General features: G+C 41.5%; 1 protein-coding gene across 1 annotated transcript; it reads left to right on the top strand.

Annotated features, from left to right (window-relative positions):
• Positions 1-2614: 2614 nt before the first annotated feature.
• Positions 2615-13597, top strand: LRIT1 (leucine rich repeat, Ig-like and transmembrane domains 1). Its single transcript, XM_048945987.1, has 4 exons — positions 2615-2736; positions 5138-5604; positions 8943-9248; positions 11814-13597. The coding sequence occupies exons 1-4, from the start codon at positions 2615-2617 to the stop codon at positions 12797-12799; spliced, it is 1881 nt and encodes a 626-aa protein (XP_048801944.1). The 3' UTR covers positions 12800-13597.
• The last annotated feature ends 5873 nt before the right edge of the window (positions 13598-19470 follow it).

The following is a 19470-nucleotide window of genomic DNA, read 5'->3' as shown; positions in this document are numbered from 1 at the left end:
GTTTCATGTTGCTTCACTTTTCTGTCTTTATACTAGAAAGTAAAAAACTAGATCCACACATCCACAACAAGTAGGAGAGCAAGGTGGCAGACAAGTAGGAGGTTGCAGTGGAGACACGAGGGCAGTTGCACCACGTAGCCTTTTGCACCCAGCTTACCTGAGGAGCTACGCTACCTATACTTCCTGTTTCCAATGGGAGCAGAGACCAGCTTCAGCAACTGGCTATCCATGTTACACTTGCTCTAGAAGACCCTGGCCATCTTGAAAACTACCAAGGATTAGTCTAGTTATGGATCTGAGCTGGCTGCGCAAGATTGGATTGCATGAATGCTTTCCTTCCATGGGACTGTAAAGATTTGAAGATTAGAAAGGATCTATAGAGATCTGCATGGCTGGCTTTCGCTCTTCATGCTTTTTCTATCTGCAGGAAAGCATGTAACAGTTTGGAGTTTTGAAAAATAACGTCCACATCATCTCTTCAAAATACATCTGTCTCTCATAGCACTCTCAGACAGAAGCATTACATGATGAAATATCTATGGTTTTTTTTTTTTTTTTTTTTTTGTTTTAATTTGAATTTTAATTTTTCTTCAAAACTCCAAAATGTCTTTTGGATGAGATTGTTCCTATTTCCTCCTTGGCATCATGACAGTTCATGTGATGTGACACTTATATACTCTGCAGAAGGGCAGTTGTAGGTACAATTATGCTTTTAAAAAGGTGCAGAGCTGTAGTTCTCTCCCTGAGAAATATGAATTTAGGTATAAGAGGAGGATGGAAGAATCTGTCTTGGGCATTTTTTTTCTGTACAATGTGACTATAATTAATCCAACAAAGCCTAATTTTTAGGGAGCTTTTTTGTGCTTGTAATTTCTTTGCCTCCAACTTTAGCTAAAGAACAGTGAAGCTGGGAAGTGACTGGTGCTGAAAAGCCAGTAGGATGCCAGGTGATTTCTGCCTCAGCCAGCTACATTTGATCCTACACCCCAATGTCATTGGGAGAATCTGACTGTAGAGTTCCAATTGAGTTAATAAAGTCTGGGATTTTGGTAGAATTTCTTTTGTTCTGTGCTGAAGTGAGGCATCTGGGACTCTCCCCTGGTTAAAAATACTGGATACGTTGGCTATCCTGAACTCCAGAAGCATGAAAAACATTTTCCTAAAGCATCTAAAAATGATTTGTGCCTGGTTAATGCTCTATTGCTAGCTTTTCAGCTCTGTTCCATCACTCCTCACTTCTGTTAACATTTTTTAACCTGTGCTTTATGTTTTCTGTAAGACACAGGTGTGCCAAAGCTATTATGAAGCAGGCAACCGTACTGGTGAGTGTGGGAGTAACAATCAAATGAGGCTGAATGTAATCATTCACCTACAAATTCCAACAAAGATTTTTGCTTTTAAAGGAATGTTTCACATTTGGGGTGTATTTGGTATGCATACTTTCACACTCACCAGAAAATAGTAGCCCTTGTAAGAATGAGATGTCCTGGTTTGTATGAATTAAATTTTGCTCCTATCTCAAAGAGCAACTGCTTAAGCTTTACTTTCTGCTTATATAGTCTCCACTTTTCTCTCATATATTTGAGTTCTTTGGAGTGCTGAAAACATGTGTTGTTTCAAATCAGCTTTGCAGTTACGGCTGCCCTTTTGAATGGATGGGAAACTTGTCTTCAAGGGGAGTGAACAAAAGTAGTTTTTCTCAGTGTTTCTGAAGCTTTGTCATGGCTCTGCTTCAGATGGTGCCTTATCCAGGCTGTGTTGTGTCAGCAAGTGAGAGCACAGTGCTTGGTTCTGCAGGCCTACTAGAAACTTGCGTGCATTTACTGGGTTATTTAGTGCTTGTTAGTATCAGGAGTGATTCCAAGAGCTCAGTAAATGTTGAAAAGAAAGCCACCTAAGAGTTAAAAAAACAAAACAAAACAAAACCCAAAAAACAGCTTTTAACAGTATCACTATGTATTTTCAATATTCTGCAGGAGGCTTACATTCCAGTAGCGTAAGATACTATTTTTATCATATCATAGAGTCATAGAATGTCCTGGGTTGAAAAGGACCACAATGATCGTCTAGTTCCAACCCTCTGCTCTTTGCAGGGTCGCCAACCAGCAGACCAGGCTGCCCAGAGCCACATCCAGCCTGGTCTTGAATGCCTCCAGGGATGGGGCATCCACAACCTCCTTGGGCAACCTGTTCCAGTGCCTCACCACCCTGTGGGTGAAAAACTTCCTCCTAAAAGCATTTACAAAGTCTCTGAGAAAGCACTCTATTACTAATTCCTGGTCAGATAAGAGTTATGCACGTCCCCCCAAAATATGTTTTTTTCTCACACGAGAGCCACAGATTTCCTGAGGAGTGGATCTGGGGCTCCCAGAGTGAAGCGATGCTGTCTGTACGGTTCCAGGAAGCAATAAGCACCTACATGAAAATAACTCAAGTCCCCATCCTTAATCCCTGCCTATCCTTTTTATCTGATGGACTCAGTGAGGGCTGGAAGATCACAGCGTGGCTGAAAACGAAAGGGAGTTAACAAGATGTGACCAGTCAATGGCTAAAACAATAGGCGAGACCTTGCACGTTGCCTCCTGCCCAGGTGTCCTTCCATGCACAGGTAGCCATGTGGATCACCGTGAGTTTGCTCTGCTGCTTGGTGCTCGGGGGGCTGCCGTGGGCAGGCACCTCGTGCCCCTCGCAGTGCAGCTGTGCCTTCCACAGCCTCAACGAAGGGACGAAAGCCAGGTATGCCGATACTTGCGTGGGGCTGGGGGTTTTCTTTCTTCTCTCTAAGGATGCTTTCAGAAGAAAACGTTGTGTCTAGGCTTCATGTCTTTTATTTTTCCAGTTGCTCTGCTCTCCGGCTTTATTTGCAGAGGATTAGCTTCTGAAAACACAGTAAGCTGATTTCAGAGAAAGCGTTTGGGCATCTTCTCTGTGAGAACAGCAACATAATTACTGCTGGGGCAATGGCAAAAAGGAATACAATTAAAATGTTTTTTTCTTTTTGCCTTCATGCTGAATATACTGGTTTTATTCTGTCCTGTTGGTCTGTTTCTAAAGTGTAAACTGATTTATTTTGTGGTATCAAAGCTTTCAATCCATTCTGCTTGCTTAAACAATCCTTGGGTTGGAGATTTTAGGCGAAGTAATAGACTCTGGATAGCGATAAACAAAAAAAGTAAACAATAAAAATAAAATAAGACAATTCTCAGACTGGCAACTTTCAGTTGGAAAGGCAGGTAACGCTGGAAGGTTATCCACTGTGGGAAGCAGCACCATTATACAGAGATTTCACTGGAGTACTACAACAAGAAACAAAGTCGTTCTGAAGGGTTATCAGAAATTAATGATCTGACCTAATGAAATACAGGCTACGTTTTTATCAGATCTGATTCACAGTAGAGGAGGTTTGTGGCAGAGAGTATCTGAATAACTCCTTTAGAAGAAATGTTTTTTCTAGACAAGATGATGGTACAGCACTGAAAGGCTGTCCTCTGTGTTTGGATCACCATCAAGTGCATCTGCTTCATCTCTTTTATGGCGGCATAGTTTTTAAAACCAGAAACTGTCCCAGTGAGAAGGGTGGCAGAGCCACAAATAGTGTAGAATTTTTTAAAGCCAGCACAATAGCAGGAGAGCCTATAATTGCTCCGTAAGTGTCATAATTCCTGGTAGAATTTCCTTATAGAGACTGGAAAAAGCGGCAGTTTGTTTTGGTAAGATGCATAATAAAGCAAATGCTCGTTATTCTCTTAATGAGCATGATGTCACATTTTTCTGCACTAAGATTTGTATTTTTCACTAGTAGAAGGGAGATTATCCTATAGATTTACTGTTTAGTGCTTAGCAACATAGTTTAGGGACACTATGAGAAGCATCAGAGTACAGTTTTGCTGTGATAATATCTCTGCTAGCGAATATTTTGTGTCATGTTTACACAAAACCAAATGTTTTATTGAGAGATGATCTCTGAATTTTTGTTATTTGACATATTTCTTTTCTTCCACAAAATCTCAACCCAGGACTTAATGCCAGCATAGAAGTGCTGGATGACAGAAAAATATAGAATTTTTTTTTTTTTTTTTTTTTTTGTTATAAATTAATTGGAGGCTCTAATAATATTTAACTTCAGGAAAACTACATGTGCAGTTCAGCCATGTTATTTATTGTTGCAGACAGTAGAGGAATAGTTGCTTTCAGCCAATGTCAGTCTGGTTTTGGCAGCTTTGTAATGTCCTATTTATCAATCAGGCAGTATGATAAGAAAATGGTACTTGACTGATCACATTACATTACTTGAGTTATTTGGTTTAGCATGTGGAGTGGGACATGCCAGTGTAATCTGCTCTGTTTTCTGACGTGGCTTTGCACTTTGTTAAGAACTTGCCTTTTTTTCTCCCCCTGGCAAAGACAAAGTTACAGGGTTTTTTTTATACAAACACTGCAAAATGCTGCATGGGGTTTTCAGATTTGAACTCCAGGAATTAGAAATAGAAAGGAGTGATTTAGACACATGAATCTGCCTTGCTTTCAGTAAAACATTTTCTAAAGTGTTAGTTTTCTGTACTTTTGCTCTCATAAATGGTATATCTCTGTGGTGAAGTGCCCATTGCATCCCTACAGACCTTCCAGTTTCACAGTGAAGCAGAGGTTGCTATAGAATATTACTAGTGAGTTGACCTTCTCCTTCCTTCATGAGCAGAGATCCTATGCTGTATTTGGTCTGTATTACTTTATCCCACCCCAACTTTCATCAAACAGTTAAGGCTTCTTTTTACATGACCTTTAATGTTTGCCTTATTGATCCTTTTATTTTAAAGTGCATTAGCATCTTCTGCTGTCTGTCATAAGGAACATAATAACCTAAAGAGAAAAGAGCAGGAACACAATATGTGCCAGACTCAGATTCATACCACTTCAGGAAAGTGCAATCTCTGCTGTCACTAAATGTATGTATGTATGAATTAGTGCAAGCCAAATGTACTTAAGGTGATGTGGAAATCAGCAGCAAGAAAGAAATGACAAGAATGAAGCTTTTGAAAAAAGAAAGGCAGATAAAATATTGTACTAAAATTCTCAAAATGTCTCAAGTATACGTCTTCAAAAATATAAGGGCATTGCATCTGTGTTTCTTTCTCACCAGGACGGTGCTGTGTAATGACCCAGAGATGACCCTCACCCCCGTGAACATCCCTGTAGATACATTCAAGCTTCAAATAGAGAAGACAGCCATCCGCAGGGTGCCAGGGGAAGCTTTCCACGCACTTCACAACCTGGAGTACCTCTGGTTACCCTATAACTCCCTGGCCAGCCTCAGCGGGATCACCTTCAAGGGCCTCCGTCGTTTGCTGGAGCTGAGGCTAGATGGAAATGACTTAATATCATTTCCCTGGGAAACCTTGTCTGACATGCCACAGTTAAGGCTTCTGGATTTACACAACAACGAACTTACCTCAATCCCTCCAGATGCTGCTCGTTACATCAAGAATATCACGTACCTGGACCTTTCTAGCAACAAACTGATGACTCTTCCTCAGGCTCTTATTTCTACCTGGGCCAACCTGCAAGCAGTCCCTTACTTTCCCAATGATAACTCCAAGATCATCTTAGGTAAGAGTGACTGTGATTTTGCAGTAGACAAAATGACAAGAGATCCTGATCTCATTGTAGCATTTTTACTTGCTGTGGTCACTCTGACCTGCACAGTGCTCATTTCATGCCCTGTATGAAGTGTGCACATTAGCTTACACCTTAACCAACTTGCCTTTCCACACTCAGCTTATTACACCCTGACCATTATCAGATTTGAGTCTTTCTTACAGAAAACAGTTACCCCTCTTCAGGAGCTTTTTATATATGAGCACTGCCACTTTTGTTGAACATACAAACGTGTTTAGAGCTCCACATCTTTCAAGTGTTTCCTACTAACAGCTGGCATGGAGTTGATTAGTTTTAAGCACCATTAAATAAAAAGATGGATTCTTCTTATGTCCAAGTTAAAAAGGAGTAAACCTGCTGCTGAGTATAAAATCTGGGTCAGAACAGCCAGTTTGTCCTAGTATGTGCCTCTTAAGAGTCTCATTTATCTCTCCACATAGAATTAAAACCTTCGTTTCCAAAGAGCCATTAACATAACACTGCCTCCAAGGGTGAGAATCCACTTCTTGGTGGCATTTCTATGCTCCTCAGAAGTATGGTCCAGGTCAATAGTACATTTTTGTGTCAGAGAATATATTACGGACCACTGTCTTAATTATTCCAAATTGTGATATACTCAGATAAGGTTCTGAGTACACTTATCATGGGATTACTACTTAGCCTTTTAGCCATAGTACACTGGTTCAAATCCTCAGCAGGTTGATGATGTTTCAGAGTTGTTGCCATCTGCTGTCTTTATTTGTTATGAATTGACATAGCTCCACTGGCTCTTTGCTCTTTGGGATGTGTGCATCTCCAGGTATTGTGTCTACAACCACGGGTGTGAATTCAGGCACTTGATGGTAATCTGATCAGAAACATTTTCTCTCACTCTGGGAAGTGTTTGGCAAAATCTGCTCTTGTTCTCTGGATAAATGTAGGAGAGATACAATTTTTAAAACCAGCTGTCAGTGAAAAGAGACACTGAACTTTAAAAAGAATCCAATTGCCACATAAAAAACTTCTAGTGTTCTTAGCAGGTGTTAAGGTTTGATTAGGAAAGGAGCAGGTGTTTCCCCATCCTGTTTTGCCAGGTGTGATATCAAGTTCTTTAAGCCCAGTGTTTGGGATTGCCCATTTTGTTTGTGGCAAGATGAGACACTGCTGAGATCATTTTCTTTTCTTTATTTATTTTTCAGAAGAAAGTTGCCTGTAAATGCTTCTTCTGTTCAATATGGAATTGCATGCATTGTCAGGAAGAGGTTATTTTTCTGCTCAGAGCCAACCTGAGTGTTTGCATAAGCAGCTGCACACAGGTTGCCTGTTCTGGGATTCTGAAAAATTCATGTGAGCAAATGAGTATAGTGCTAGCATTCATATGGTAATGTACAGGCATTCCACCTCCTAGCTCCTAGTCTCCTGACATCCATGGAGAAACTCTTTGCAGAAGCAAAATGAGAGTAGACAGCTGCATGTCTCTATTTTGCTCTGCTGTTTCATATGTTTCATGTGACTGTTTCGTGTGGAAGCACAGAAAAATCCAAGAACAGCAAAGAATTAGCTCAGTCCCTTCCCTTGTCTACACTGCATCATTGTGAATCCTCTTCAGGGCCCTTGCTTGTTCGTTGCTTCACGAAAAAGTGGTTTCAGCAATAGTTTCCTGGCTGATAGTCTGTGTCAAGACTGCAAGATTCTGAGTGTGAAGATTGCCCACGTGACCTGCCTGTGAAAGAGAAAAAGCAGATCTCAGAGTTAATAATGTAAAGTGTCATGAAGGAGGGCTCTACTGATTATTTAATCTATGATGAGTCTGTATAGGAACTAAAGTGGCAATGCAAAAAGTTAAAGCTGTTTTTTTTTTTTTGCCAGAATATCTAGAATAAATTGTAGTCTAGTACATGAAGTCAGAAGTAAGAAGACAGCAAAAATGCCATAAAATAATACAGCTGAGATCTTAATTTTCATCCTTTCTTTAGTCTCCTTTTATATATTTTAATTAATAAGTGGTGCTCTCCTGCCAAGACTCCCTTTCAAGCCTATGGAGGATGGTGTGCAGTGGTCTCAGCGAGATACTTTTTCAGCCAAATCTTTAAAACAGTTCATTTGGGGCATCAGGGTCTTTTGATGCACTCTGTGTTCCAGCTGACTCTAGCAAATTCAAGCAGTCCCTTGATGCTCATGGAGCCTTGTGCTGCACACACTGTGCTTGTGCCAAGTGTTGGCTCTTGCTGAAAAGCCGCAGCTTGTGTGACTGTTGCTGCCGTGCTCCAGGGGCCAGCAGTAGCAGCACTGCTGTGTGGGCAGATGTTTCTGCTTGCTGGGAATCAGGGAATAGTGGCGCTCCTTGCTTTCAGGCTGCTGCCAAGCCCTGAGCCCTGTCCTTGGGCTGTCTGCTGAAAAGAGAGGGTGAAGCCCCCTCGCAGACAGGTCTGGGACACTGAGCTCCTGTCTTAGTCTTCAGCCGCATACTTGGATTTAGTTTAAAATCCCCAGTGGCTGTGCTGCTAGCTAAAGCCATTAAAGACCAGAAACTGTTTGTAGGACAGGCAAATGTGAATATTTTTGAATGAGATGACATACAGATTTAGTCAGAATGCAGCAGCTTCTATTCGTGCCTGTGCATTGCTCCAGATCTGATTTTGCTTTTTCAGTACCATCTTCACAAATCTATTTTTAATGGGTAATATCTTTTCTTTTTTCAGAATTTGAGTTCAGTATGCAACACTGACAGAGCAGAAAAGCAGAAAAAGAGAAATGTTCTGGGACAGTGAAGCAGGAGTGTTTTCTTTAATATCTCTCTTCCTATGTGCATATTCTTCATACAGGTGCTGTCTAATAGATGTGTGTGGCCTACTGTAGGCCTGATTGTTAGCCTATAGCTGGCTAATAATTTTAAAGATCACTGGCAAGAAGAATTTTGTAGCCTATGTCTTATTAGGAAAATGAAAACAAATAACCAACTCACTCCCATAACTATTTTTTCTGAAGTATATAACAAACTATTGTTTTGCTTGATTACACGCATAAATAGTGACGTGTTCTTGGCACAGATTACCTTGCATTGAACTTCATGAGTGTGATTTAATGTCCAGGTTTTGAGATACATTAGCAAACCCGATTTTCTTCCTTTTACTCACCAGTATTGTGAGACACTTCAACCTCAGCCAACAGCAGCAGAGCTATGATCCCCATGCATATCCTTTTTGAGGGGCAGACTGGGAATCAGTTTGTTCTGCTGAAAAACAGGAAACAAAATTGGCAGAAACAAAAATACCATTGGACTGACTGAGTGCTCTGGTTTCTTTTGACAGGTTTGCAAGACAATCCTTGGGCGTGTGACTGCAGTCTGTATGAAATGGTCCATTTCCTGAATTTCCAGTCTCCCAACATAGCGTTCATTGAGCCCAGGCTGAAATGTTTCACCCCTCGCAGCCTTGCAGGAGTCTTCTTCAGCCAAGTTGAGCTAAGGAAGTGTCAAAGCCCTGTTGTACATACGTCTGTAGCCAAAGTAAAGACCATCCTGGGCAGCACTGTGCTACTGCGATGTGGGACAACGGGGGTGCCCATTCCTGAGCTCAGCTGGAGAAGGGCTGACGGTGCTCCACTAAATGGCACAGGTACATTTAAGCTTAAGCTTTTTTTTCCCCAGTGTGGACTGGGTGAGTGAGTCCTATACCATTATTTTCTGTGGGCTGCAAAGCATATGGAAGCTTATATGGAAGTAGCAACTTCCCACCGACAAAAGACCCAAAAAAAGAAATGGGTGCAACATCAGGATTCACTGTAACTCATTATAGAATCATAGAATTGTTTCATTGGAAAGGACCTCAGAGATCACCTAGTTCCAGCTCCTCTACAATGGCGGAGTTGCCAGCCACTAACTCAGGCAATAGATCAGCTCTCCCAGAGTTGCATCATCCAGTCTGGCCTTGACTGCCTCCATGGCTGAGGCATCCACAACCTCTCTGGGCAGCCTGTGCCAGAGCCTCATTTTTTCAGCCTCTCAGTGAAAAATTCCTCCCTGATATCTAATCTAGATCTTCCCTCTTTTAGTTTACAATCATTGCCCCTTGCCTTATCACTATCTACCCATGAACAAAGTCAATTTATCTCCTGTCTGTAAGCTGTCTTTAAGTACTGGAAGGCCACAGTGAAGTCTTCCTGCAGCCTTCTCTTAATTTAGTTAGCTACTCAGTCACTGAAAAGGATTCCCACTGACTTTTTTATGGGCCTTTAAAAGTAAGTGTGAGCTACTATTAATAATTAGGGAACATCTCTGGAAGAGAGATGTCAGCTGGAATTCAGATCTTCTGTGGTAAAGAAGGAAGACTGCAAACATGCAACATTAAGGCATGGATAGATTAAAAATAATTTTAAAAAAGCACTGAACCACTGAGGAATACAACACTCTAGTAAAAATGCCGTGCTCCCAATGGTTCACTTACGAAGGACTGATGAGGTCTCGTAGAAAAATGCTCTTTGGGTGATATAGTGACCAACTTCCTCTCCTGTGCATAGCCTGCTTAGGGAGGGAGTCTTTGAATAGCTTCTGCCTTTGTGAACAATCATATTTTCATTTCCATTCTGACTGATTGGATGCAGAATTGCAATGTGAGCTGGTCCTTTAATGTGCGGGGAATTAATGAAAGAAACCATTGCTACATTCAGGTCAGTTGCTCTGAGTTTTTTAAGGTTTTAGCTCAGAACCTGAACCTTCATTTTTTTTCTAACCCCCCCCAGGTGGTACTGTCTCCTGGGCCTGATTGGAAAGTGTGGGGTCTCAACTACAAAAGGTTACTATAGCAGTGCATACAGAGGAATGAGCATTTCTCTTCTCAGCAGTGGAACCACTTGTAATAAGTAAACTTTTGGGGGGACCTTCACAAGCTATTCCTCTGCTGTGCATGATGTACAGGTTGTAGCAGAGCCTCTCCTTATAATGATGTCTATCCTAGTGCTGCGAACACTTCTCATACATTTGAAAGAGAGTCACAACAAAAAATAAAACAGAGGATGCTTTCCTGAAAATGTATGTTGAGTTTACATTGAGTTACAACTGAGAATGATGGATTTTGTGCCCCATCAAAGCAGACTTGAGCATCTTTTAGTAAAAAGTTGGCTGAAAATATGCATTATTTCTCAACAGTGGCAGCTCTAGTTGTTGTTATATCACTGAAATAGTGGTGTTCTGAGTACATAAGGGTGAGAAACAGCTCAGTGTCTACATGAATGGGGAAAGGCCAAAGAAAGACTGGTAGCTTTGTTTCCTAGTATTTCAATTCAGTAAAAAATTAAATGGAAACGGTATGTTTTGCTGCTATTCCATTTCACTGCTGTTGAAATGTGCCTTGGTTGCTGAGGCTGGATCCTGACCCATGTGGGCTGGAGAAGTTTTCATCCTGTCTTACCTTTGCCTTTCAAATATCTTCTTTGTTTACCTTCAAATGGAGAGGCATTACATGCTCATCCTAAGGAGGCTGGTTAAATGATGGAGAAGGTGCTTTACCCCCATTCCCTTTTTTTCTGCCTAAATAGAAAAATTTTAAAAATGCTGGTTTTTAGCCTCTTGGCAAAAGAAACGAGAAAGTCAACACTCAGCTACATACATGTTGCTTAGTGGAGCTGTCTGCTTTGATAAGTGATCAGACTTCCCTATGTTTGACTTGATGTAAAAACCTGCCCTAATTTCACAGTAATAGGAAAATCATTTTTCGGCTTTGCTCCATATATTCTAGACTAATCCATGTGTTATTGTTGAAGAAAATCTCCACCGTTTTTATTTTCTGTGTCTCTGAGAAGTGCATTCAGTGTTCAACTAGGTTGTGTTACAGCCCACTCCTGCTGCTGCTTTAAATATTGTACCTGCATACGTGAATTTTTTTTTTTTTTAAATGGAGGAAAATTCCCTGTTTAGTTTGCAAATTGTGTGTCAAATGGAGGGAAATAGCATGAAATGCTTCACCATCCATTTGTTCTGAGGCAGACTGAATCCTAACATAACTTTATTTTAGTGTTAATGTCATTTTCTTGAAATTACTTTAATGTTGTAACGTACTTGGTGGCAAAAATAAACAATTTTGCTGTCTTTGGCAGATATTCTGTTGATTGAGACCTAATAGTTCACAAAACACACTATTAATTCTAGTGACAATTGTCTGTTTTACATTCTTCTTTCTTTGCAGTGCACCAAGAGATCTCTAGTGATGGGATGAGCTGGTCTATCCTGGGCCTTCCTGTAGTCTCTTACCTTGACTCTGGAGAGTACATTTGTAAAGCAAAGAATTTCCTGGGGGCAACAGAAGCATTCATATCCCTAATCATCATGGACTCAGAAAGCACGGATGACCCCAACTCCAGTGATAAAGGCACGTGGAGTGGGAAGGCAAGCGGGATGGAGGCAGCTGCCTACAATGACAAGTTAGTGGCAAGGTATGTTATCACCACCTCCACCATGCCTACCCTAGGGGCTGGAGCAGGAACAGGAGAGGATCTCCTCATCCCAGCTGGAGCACAAGATAGCAACCCCCAAAACCTACTGGTGAGCCCACCTACTGGTCAGCAGGAGCCAGAGCGAATTGTGAGATCTGTCAGGGTGATAGGAGATACTGACCAGAGTGTCACCCTGGCCTGGAAGGCCCCTCTGGCAAAGAACACGACAGTGTTCAGTGTCCTCTACGCTGTCTTTGGAGAGAGAGACATGCGTCGGATCAATGTGGAACCAGGGAAGACCAAGGTCAGCATTTATGGGCTGCTACCAAAGACCAAATACATAGTGTGCGTCTGTGTGAAAGGGCTGATCCCTAGGAAGGAGCAGTGCATCATATTTTCCACAGATGAAGTTGCTAGTGCAGGAGGGACCCAGAAACTCATCAACGTGGTTGTCATCAGTGTGGCTTGTGTCATTGCCGTTCCTCTGACGCTGGTGGTCTGCTGCGGAGCACTGAAGAGACGCTGCAAAAAGTGCTTTGTGAGGAAACCCAAGGAAATTCAGGAGTCCTATGTCACCTTTGAAAGTCTTTCTCCTGGGGCCAAGGTGAAAGGAGTGGAAGGAGAATACTTAACTAGACATACCCCCGATGAGTCTAACAGGCTCCTCTCTGCCCGATCCAGTGTGGACTCCGAAGCAATACCAAAGATAGAGGGGCAACCAAATGAATACTTTTGCTGATAGTTACTAGGCTGGTCATTGCTTGTTAGATGGAAAGTGTGTGGCTGTATATATGACTGTGCTCCAACACTGCATGCCATTGTGTCAATGCATGTGTCTCAGACAAATTCTGGAGGAGGATGCAAGAAAGTAGAAGATGCCCAGACTTTATAGGAATGTGACCAGCTAGAGTTCGATGTTTTGTACTCAATCAAAATCTTCTGTGCTAACGGTCTCATTCTCTTGGACCATTCTTATTTTCATAAAATGATGCATGCACACTGAGTGTGAGGACATTAAGGAACACTTTTGAGCATGCTCTGCTCAGTGCTGTTTAGTACCTGCTCTGAAATATGCTAAGTGTTTTATTTGCAGCTCTTTTATGGTTCTTTGGTTTACAAATCGGGGAGTACTTGATAATTTTAGTACAAATACCTGTGAATGTGAAGATAGAGTCTTACCTTTTATGCACCACATATTTGCGTGAAACAGGCAAATTCATACTTAACAGATAGCTAAATACAACTGTTTGTAGTACATCTAACAACAGTTTTATATTCTCAATTCAAAGAAATATGCAAAGAGATATAACTCGAGACAAAAACAATCGACTCCTAAGAACACGTAAGAGAGTAAGTTTGAGAATGGCATTTTGACCCTAACCACTGTTCTTATCACACAATTGAAAAACACTACCATGCAGACCTTTCAGTATCAGACCTAGCTGTTATTTTCTAGCAGTGTTGTAATTAGTACAGTATGATTTGTATCAGCTATGCTACTTAAAAATCATACAGTAGCCTCTTCTGCAAATTATGTGTGGCATTGTTATGTTTTGTACTGCAAAACCTACATTAGATAGTTCTGTAAAAATCTCCCAGAGCAGCCCTGTCATTGCTCCTGGCTGTAATGGTAAAACTGGTAGTGAAGATCAGAGGGCTTAGCTGGGCACTTGTGGTTCAGCCTTGCTCTGTGTAGAGCAGAGGTGTGTACTGCTGACTGGGCACGCTGCTGCAGTACTTCTGCTGTGGCAGCAATGGTGGCAAAGGCTCCATGCTGATATTTGGGTTTCAAACATTTTGCAAGTTTGAGAACTCTGACAAAAGAAGAAAAAAGGCTAATATTTGTCTAAATGTGTTTTACTAACCACGGTTTGCTGATCAGTTCTTCGTTACTCAAGTCCTGCAATTCTGCAGGAATTTGGATCTGAATACTTATCACAAAGCACTTCTTAGCTGTGTAATTTTTCACTCCTGTCCTTTAGGTTGTAATACTGTATATAATGGCTTTCTGTACATAATAAATATAAAGAAAATACTGCAGGATCTGCCAAATGTTGAATGGGAGGGAACTAACCAAGCTGAAATGATAACTGGTGAAGCCTCAGTCTTTTGGAATCAATTTGAAACGTATGCTTGTAAATGTCCTGGAAAGATATCCACTCACATTCTGGATGTGTACGTACAATGTGGATTTGCAAAATTCAGTGCTTGGAATGATGCTCTGTATTTTGCAAGCCTTTCTTGTCCTGAAGGATGTCTGTGATGTCAGACTACTTGACCTGACAGAAAAAAAACCCAAGTCATTTGATCTCAGCATAAATGCTAGTAACAGAGAGCACGCTACAATGGTTTCTAATATGGCTCCCTGTCCTCCTTACATTCATGAGAAGGAACTTCTCTTGTACTGGGAGAATTTTTCAGTCCCTCTTTATAGCAATTCATGCTGCTGCATAGATTTTTATGTTTACAAATAACCTTTTTCAAAATGTATTTTAACACGATAGATCAATTGATGAAATAGGTAGTACCTAATAGATCTATTATTTATTTATACATTTATATTTCCCAGGATTGATTTCAAGTCTCATTCTTCAAGGTGGATTAAAAATGTTGTTCCAGTAGCAGTTTTTTGTATGGGTTGAAAGGATTGTTGTTTTTTTCAACCCAATTCCTGCCCTCATCTGTAGTGGTGTTGCTTCAGGCTGTGCAGAAATCAGCAAGGAACCCAGCCTAGCACGGGTGGCTAATTTTTAGTATTGAAAAATCAAGGCTGTCCTGAAGCTCTCCTGCGGTGAATGGAGTGGCCCTGCTGCCCAAAGGCTTTCCCACAAGTGAGGTTTGCAGCCATCTGGGAGTGAGATGTATTTACCTTTCAGCTGCCTGAAGGCAGGAGCAGGGTAATTTGCCACACCTAGTCCTGGCTAAGAACAGCCCTTATCCACTCCAGGGCAACCACAGTGATAAAGGCACTGGTTGGGTTAGTCCCATCAGTCCTTACCCGTGGGGATGGGAAGGACAGGTCATCCCGTGGCCTTCCTTGTGGATGTGTTAAGCTTTAGACTCTACTGGATATTTTTGCACTTGGAATAAATAGCAATCCCAAGTAGAATAAATGTGATTTTCCATTTCTGTTTCCTATGGTGATTCTCACTGTCCTGTAGGTGATGCAAAATGCTTTAGCAGCTCAGCTGCTGCTCCAAAACCAGAATATCTGTATCAGACTGGTTATTCACACAAGGTAGGCAATAGATTGAAACATGTGTAAGCCCTGTGTTCTGCGGTGTCATACTTTGCTAAACTGTATGTGGAATTTCAAACTGTTACAGTTAAACTGATTTTCTGCAGAATGGATGGCTGGCAGATTTCAAAACTGTGAATGGGATCTGCAGTTGTATGAGGCAAGTGAAAATGCAAATAAAAACCTCATTGCACTTTTCTGTTTCTTTAACCCATGGGTGTTAGGGACCTCTTTCCTCTTTCAGCAGGATCAGTGTAGGTGAGTGATGATCTCTGGTCACTGCACGCCGAACAGAGATGGCTCAGAGTTCATCCCTGGGAACAGCTTCTTACTTGGTTAGGGTCAGTCCTTGGACAGAAGTTCTGTAAGGACCGTTTCCGTGCTCTCCCCTTCCTCCCCCCCTCCTATCCTCACTTTAATGTTTTGGTTTTCTTGGTGCAAAAGTGAAATATTAAGGATAAGGTGTCAAAAAGAACACGATAGTGTTTTAAAAATGGATCCAAATAGCTCTGAATTGTACTGAAGAAACTGGTTTTAATCAAAAGACTCTTGAGAAGAGCAGCTATCAAAATGAAAGAAGTAAGCAGAATATAAAGGAAATAATATGACAAAAGTGATTAAAACAGGAGTACTGCAAGTAGTTGAAGTGCATTGGAAGAAAGGTAAAAAAGTAGGTTAAGGCTTTGAAAAATGGTTTTGCAAACATGTTCAGAAGTGCCCAGGTTGTCTGATGAGCAGATCCAGAAAAAGAATAGTATGTGCTCTGAACTACAAAGTCTCTGCAAATGTTTTCAATAGAACATATGCTAAAAATTCCACAGGTGCAGAATAATGTCCTGACTGATAACCACGTCATTTCCATACAGTGATTTAAATGTATTGGAGGGCTGGTGGCCTCCTTGCCTGCCCCCTGTGGGACCTGCTAGGGTCAGTGATGTGTCAGGAATCCCAGAGGGATGCTGTCAGTGTTGTTGGGTTACTGAGAAAATGGGGAAAGTTTTGCAGGTTTGTACAGCTGCTGTTGAAGATTCATGAAAGAATTTACCTCTTCTTTTTCACATCACTGTCCTCTTTTCAAAAGCTGCTTTTCCATCCCTGTGCCATTTGGTGTTAGATGCACCATGTCTGAAATAACTAACTGCAGTCTTCACCTCGTTTGCCCTCCCTAGCAGGGATTTCTAGCTGTGATAACCCTGGTAAAGGGCCTCTAATTGTAAAGCATTGGCCTTAACTTGATTTCTTACAGATGCATGTGCCCATCATTTCAAGACAACTGTTTGGATCCCTTTCTGTTGCTGGAGGCATGCGAGGGGCTTCCCTTCAGCATTTGCTTTGGAAATGAGCATGATCTCTTAAACTCTATTTCCCATGGATTAGCATACAATATCTCTATTGAAATTTATTTTGACAGCTTGGGTTTTAGACAGTTTGTTCTGCATTTTGGCTTCAATCGTGATGCCACGTGACGGTAAAGAACAGCTGAACTGAGTGGACATCTGCTGCCACAAAAGTGGCCGTTAAATTTACAGGCAGGCATAAACTCGGCTGTATTGAACATGCGACAAAAATCTCACTCCAGTAGGGAGCATAAGCATAAAGGCTGTGGCTAACACTGTTTGGAGGATGTATACTCTTTCCTCCTCTCCCAGTCTCTACCCTATAGTGTGGTTACTCTCTACCCATCAATTCATCTTATTTTGATATATAATTCCTCTGTAGTTCCTCAGGTTAATACTGAACCTTCTGAGCACACTTGGGAATTTTGGAAATTATTTGGGAATATTTAAATGGCCTCTCAAATAGCAAATAAATATCAACTTTAAAACAGCCAGTGCATTGGCCCGTGGTACTGGCAGACAGCTCTGCTTCTGAAAGGCCACTTCTCAGCCTCATAGGAAATAGGTGGGACTGGGAGAAGTGGAACCAAGAAAACAACCACAGCTTCTCATCAACAGTCCCCAACCCAGCTGTATTAGAGATTGAACTTTGGTGACTCATGAAATGAGCATTTCCTAGAGCATTTTTCTCAATGAGTGCCATTAAGACATTGTTTTTTATTGTTTTTTGGTGTTTCTTTTTTGCCTCATCTGAAAGTGTTTCCCTAGTTGCTTCTGCAGTGCACATAGGTTTGTTCCTGATGCCCAACTCTTTTTTGGTATGTTACTACTATTATTACCATGTAATATTATCAGCAGCTATAATAAATTGTAAAATTACAAAATTATTACTATAGCATTATAATAACATTGTTCCATGAGGAGTTAATTCCATGGCAGACTACAGGACAGGACTTCAAGCACAAAGTGCCTGTGGTGTTCACTTTCTTAGATGCTCATGCCTACACAAAGTAGGCCCATGGAGTTTTGAGGCTTCAGTTCCCATGGCCAAGACCACCGTGTGACACAACTTCTTATCACTGCTACCAGTGTGAATCCTGCAGCCCTCCTGGTTTAGCCAGCAAGCCCCAATGACTGGTGACCACTTTGCCACTTAAGCCATATTAATAGGGGATAAAGAGCACCTGTGTTGGCTTACAAGGTCTACATTGTAAGAACTCCTCAGTGACATCCCTGCAGCCACCACTGTCAGGTGGGAGCTAGTAGCTGCTGTCCCTGCTGCACTACTAGACCAACACCTTTCTCTTTCATGTCGTGTTTTGCTAATGACATATTAGATTGGAGGGCATTTGTTGAAATACCATCAAGTATGACATCATGGTAAGTAATGTGCATTTTTGCTAAAAATATCATGCCCATATGGCTGTGGTTAGCTGCTAGGCATAGACAGCAGTGGCAGCCCAATGGACCCACTAATTGCAGCCTGCCCCTTGTGAGCTGGAAGCAGTCACAAAACCCAGCAGCAGTCCTCAACGTTCTCCATCAGTTTGTTTTTCTGATTAGCCTTAAAATCAAAGAGCCTGCTGATTTTAAATCTACAGAATCAGCCCCACGTCTTCTGGAGGCTTACAGCAGCTACACTAGCGCACGTGCCCCAGAAGATATGTATGGTTCTAAGCTTTTGTGCTATAAATATTTTTCTATCCTGGTCCGCAGGTTGGAGGTTAAGTAGGTTCAGGCTAATCTTGATTTGTGACCCAGCTTCACATGTATTGGTACTGAGGTTAAGCTCTTTTCCGACGGCTGCTGCATCCAGCAGGCTGTAATGAAGTCCAAGCACACTAGATGGCCCCAAGAGAACACAGTGCTGCTTGGAAATCAGAACTGAAAACTGCTGGCTTTGGATTTTAAAAGAAATATATATATATATTCTAATGATATTATTTAGACTGAGTTTTTCAAGGAGACCAAAGAGCAATTGGTACACGTCTTATGTGGGAAGCCCACTTAAACTTAAAATAGCACTGAAATTTTATATTTTGTACAATGTAGATGAATGTTAAAACCAGTCTTTTCTCAGGGAAGTCCATGGACTGGCTATACCTGTTGCTGTTTTCATTGCCGTTGTGTAAGAATGGAGACAATGAGAGGGGAAAATATGTATATATTTTTTGGTAGTTGTCTCACTGGAAAACTAGTGTCCAGTTTCAGAAACAGAATAGCTGAGTAGCTTTCTTGCCCACCACGTGTAATAGTGCACCCTGCGATGAGCTGTGAGGAGGTTTTGGAGCCTTATGGTTTGCACAATCAGCACTATGTACTGCCAAATCACAACTGGGAGGTCTGGTCCTTATTGTGGTTTTTGGCCTTGATGAATGCCATTAAAATACAGGAGACTGAAGCAGACTCATTTTAAAACAAACAAACAAGCAAACAAACAAGCAAACACAAATAGGCCTGGTTAACTACTTGGGATCAGAAGAGTTTTCAGCTTCAGGAGCCTGTTGAGCTTTATATAACCATCCAAGCAAATCTGTCATCCCCATGGCTGTGTAAGAGGCGGCCAGGAGTGAGCCCAGGGGTGATTTTTAGCCCTTCGACATAGGCTGTGAACTATACTACATGTGTTCTTTAGGCCTGGGTCCCCAGCAGGATTTATTTCTGCGTCAAGGAAGATTACAGATAATAGGATTTGCTTCTTGGAGGCTGTTGGCATGTTTGGTGAACACCCTGCACAGTGCTGTCTTAAAGGAGAATATGGACCCTACTATTCATCACATTTTTCTTCTTCTTGTGGCCTTCCACAAGATAAACCCCTCTTTTTCATCTTGTGTC

Source organism: Lagopus muta, chromosome 5 (genome assembly GCF_023343835.1).
Source record: "Lagopus muta isolate bLagMut1 chromosome 5, bLagMut1 primary, whole genome shotgun sequence".
In the NCBI taxonomy this organism is placed as follows: Eukaryota; Metazoa; Chordata; class Aves; order Galliformes; family Phasianidae; genus Lagopus; species Lagopus muta.
Note: the sequence above shows the minus strand (reverse complement) of the source record. Positions and strands in the feature narration are given on the sequence as shown.

Coding starts and splice junctions, on each gene's coding strand:
- LRIT1 (XM_048945987.1), top strand. CDS start 2,615: ATGTGGATCACCGTGAGTTTGCTCTGCTGCTTGGTGCTCGGGGGGCTG. Junction 2,737..5,137: donor AACGAAGGGACGAAAGCCAG/GTATGCCGATAC, acceptor CTTTCTCACCAG/GACGGTGCTGTGTAATGACC. Junction 5,605..8,942: donor TAACTCCAAGATCATCTTAG/GTAAGAGTGACT, acceptor TTCTTTTGACAG/GTTTGCAAGACAATCCTTGG.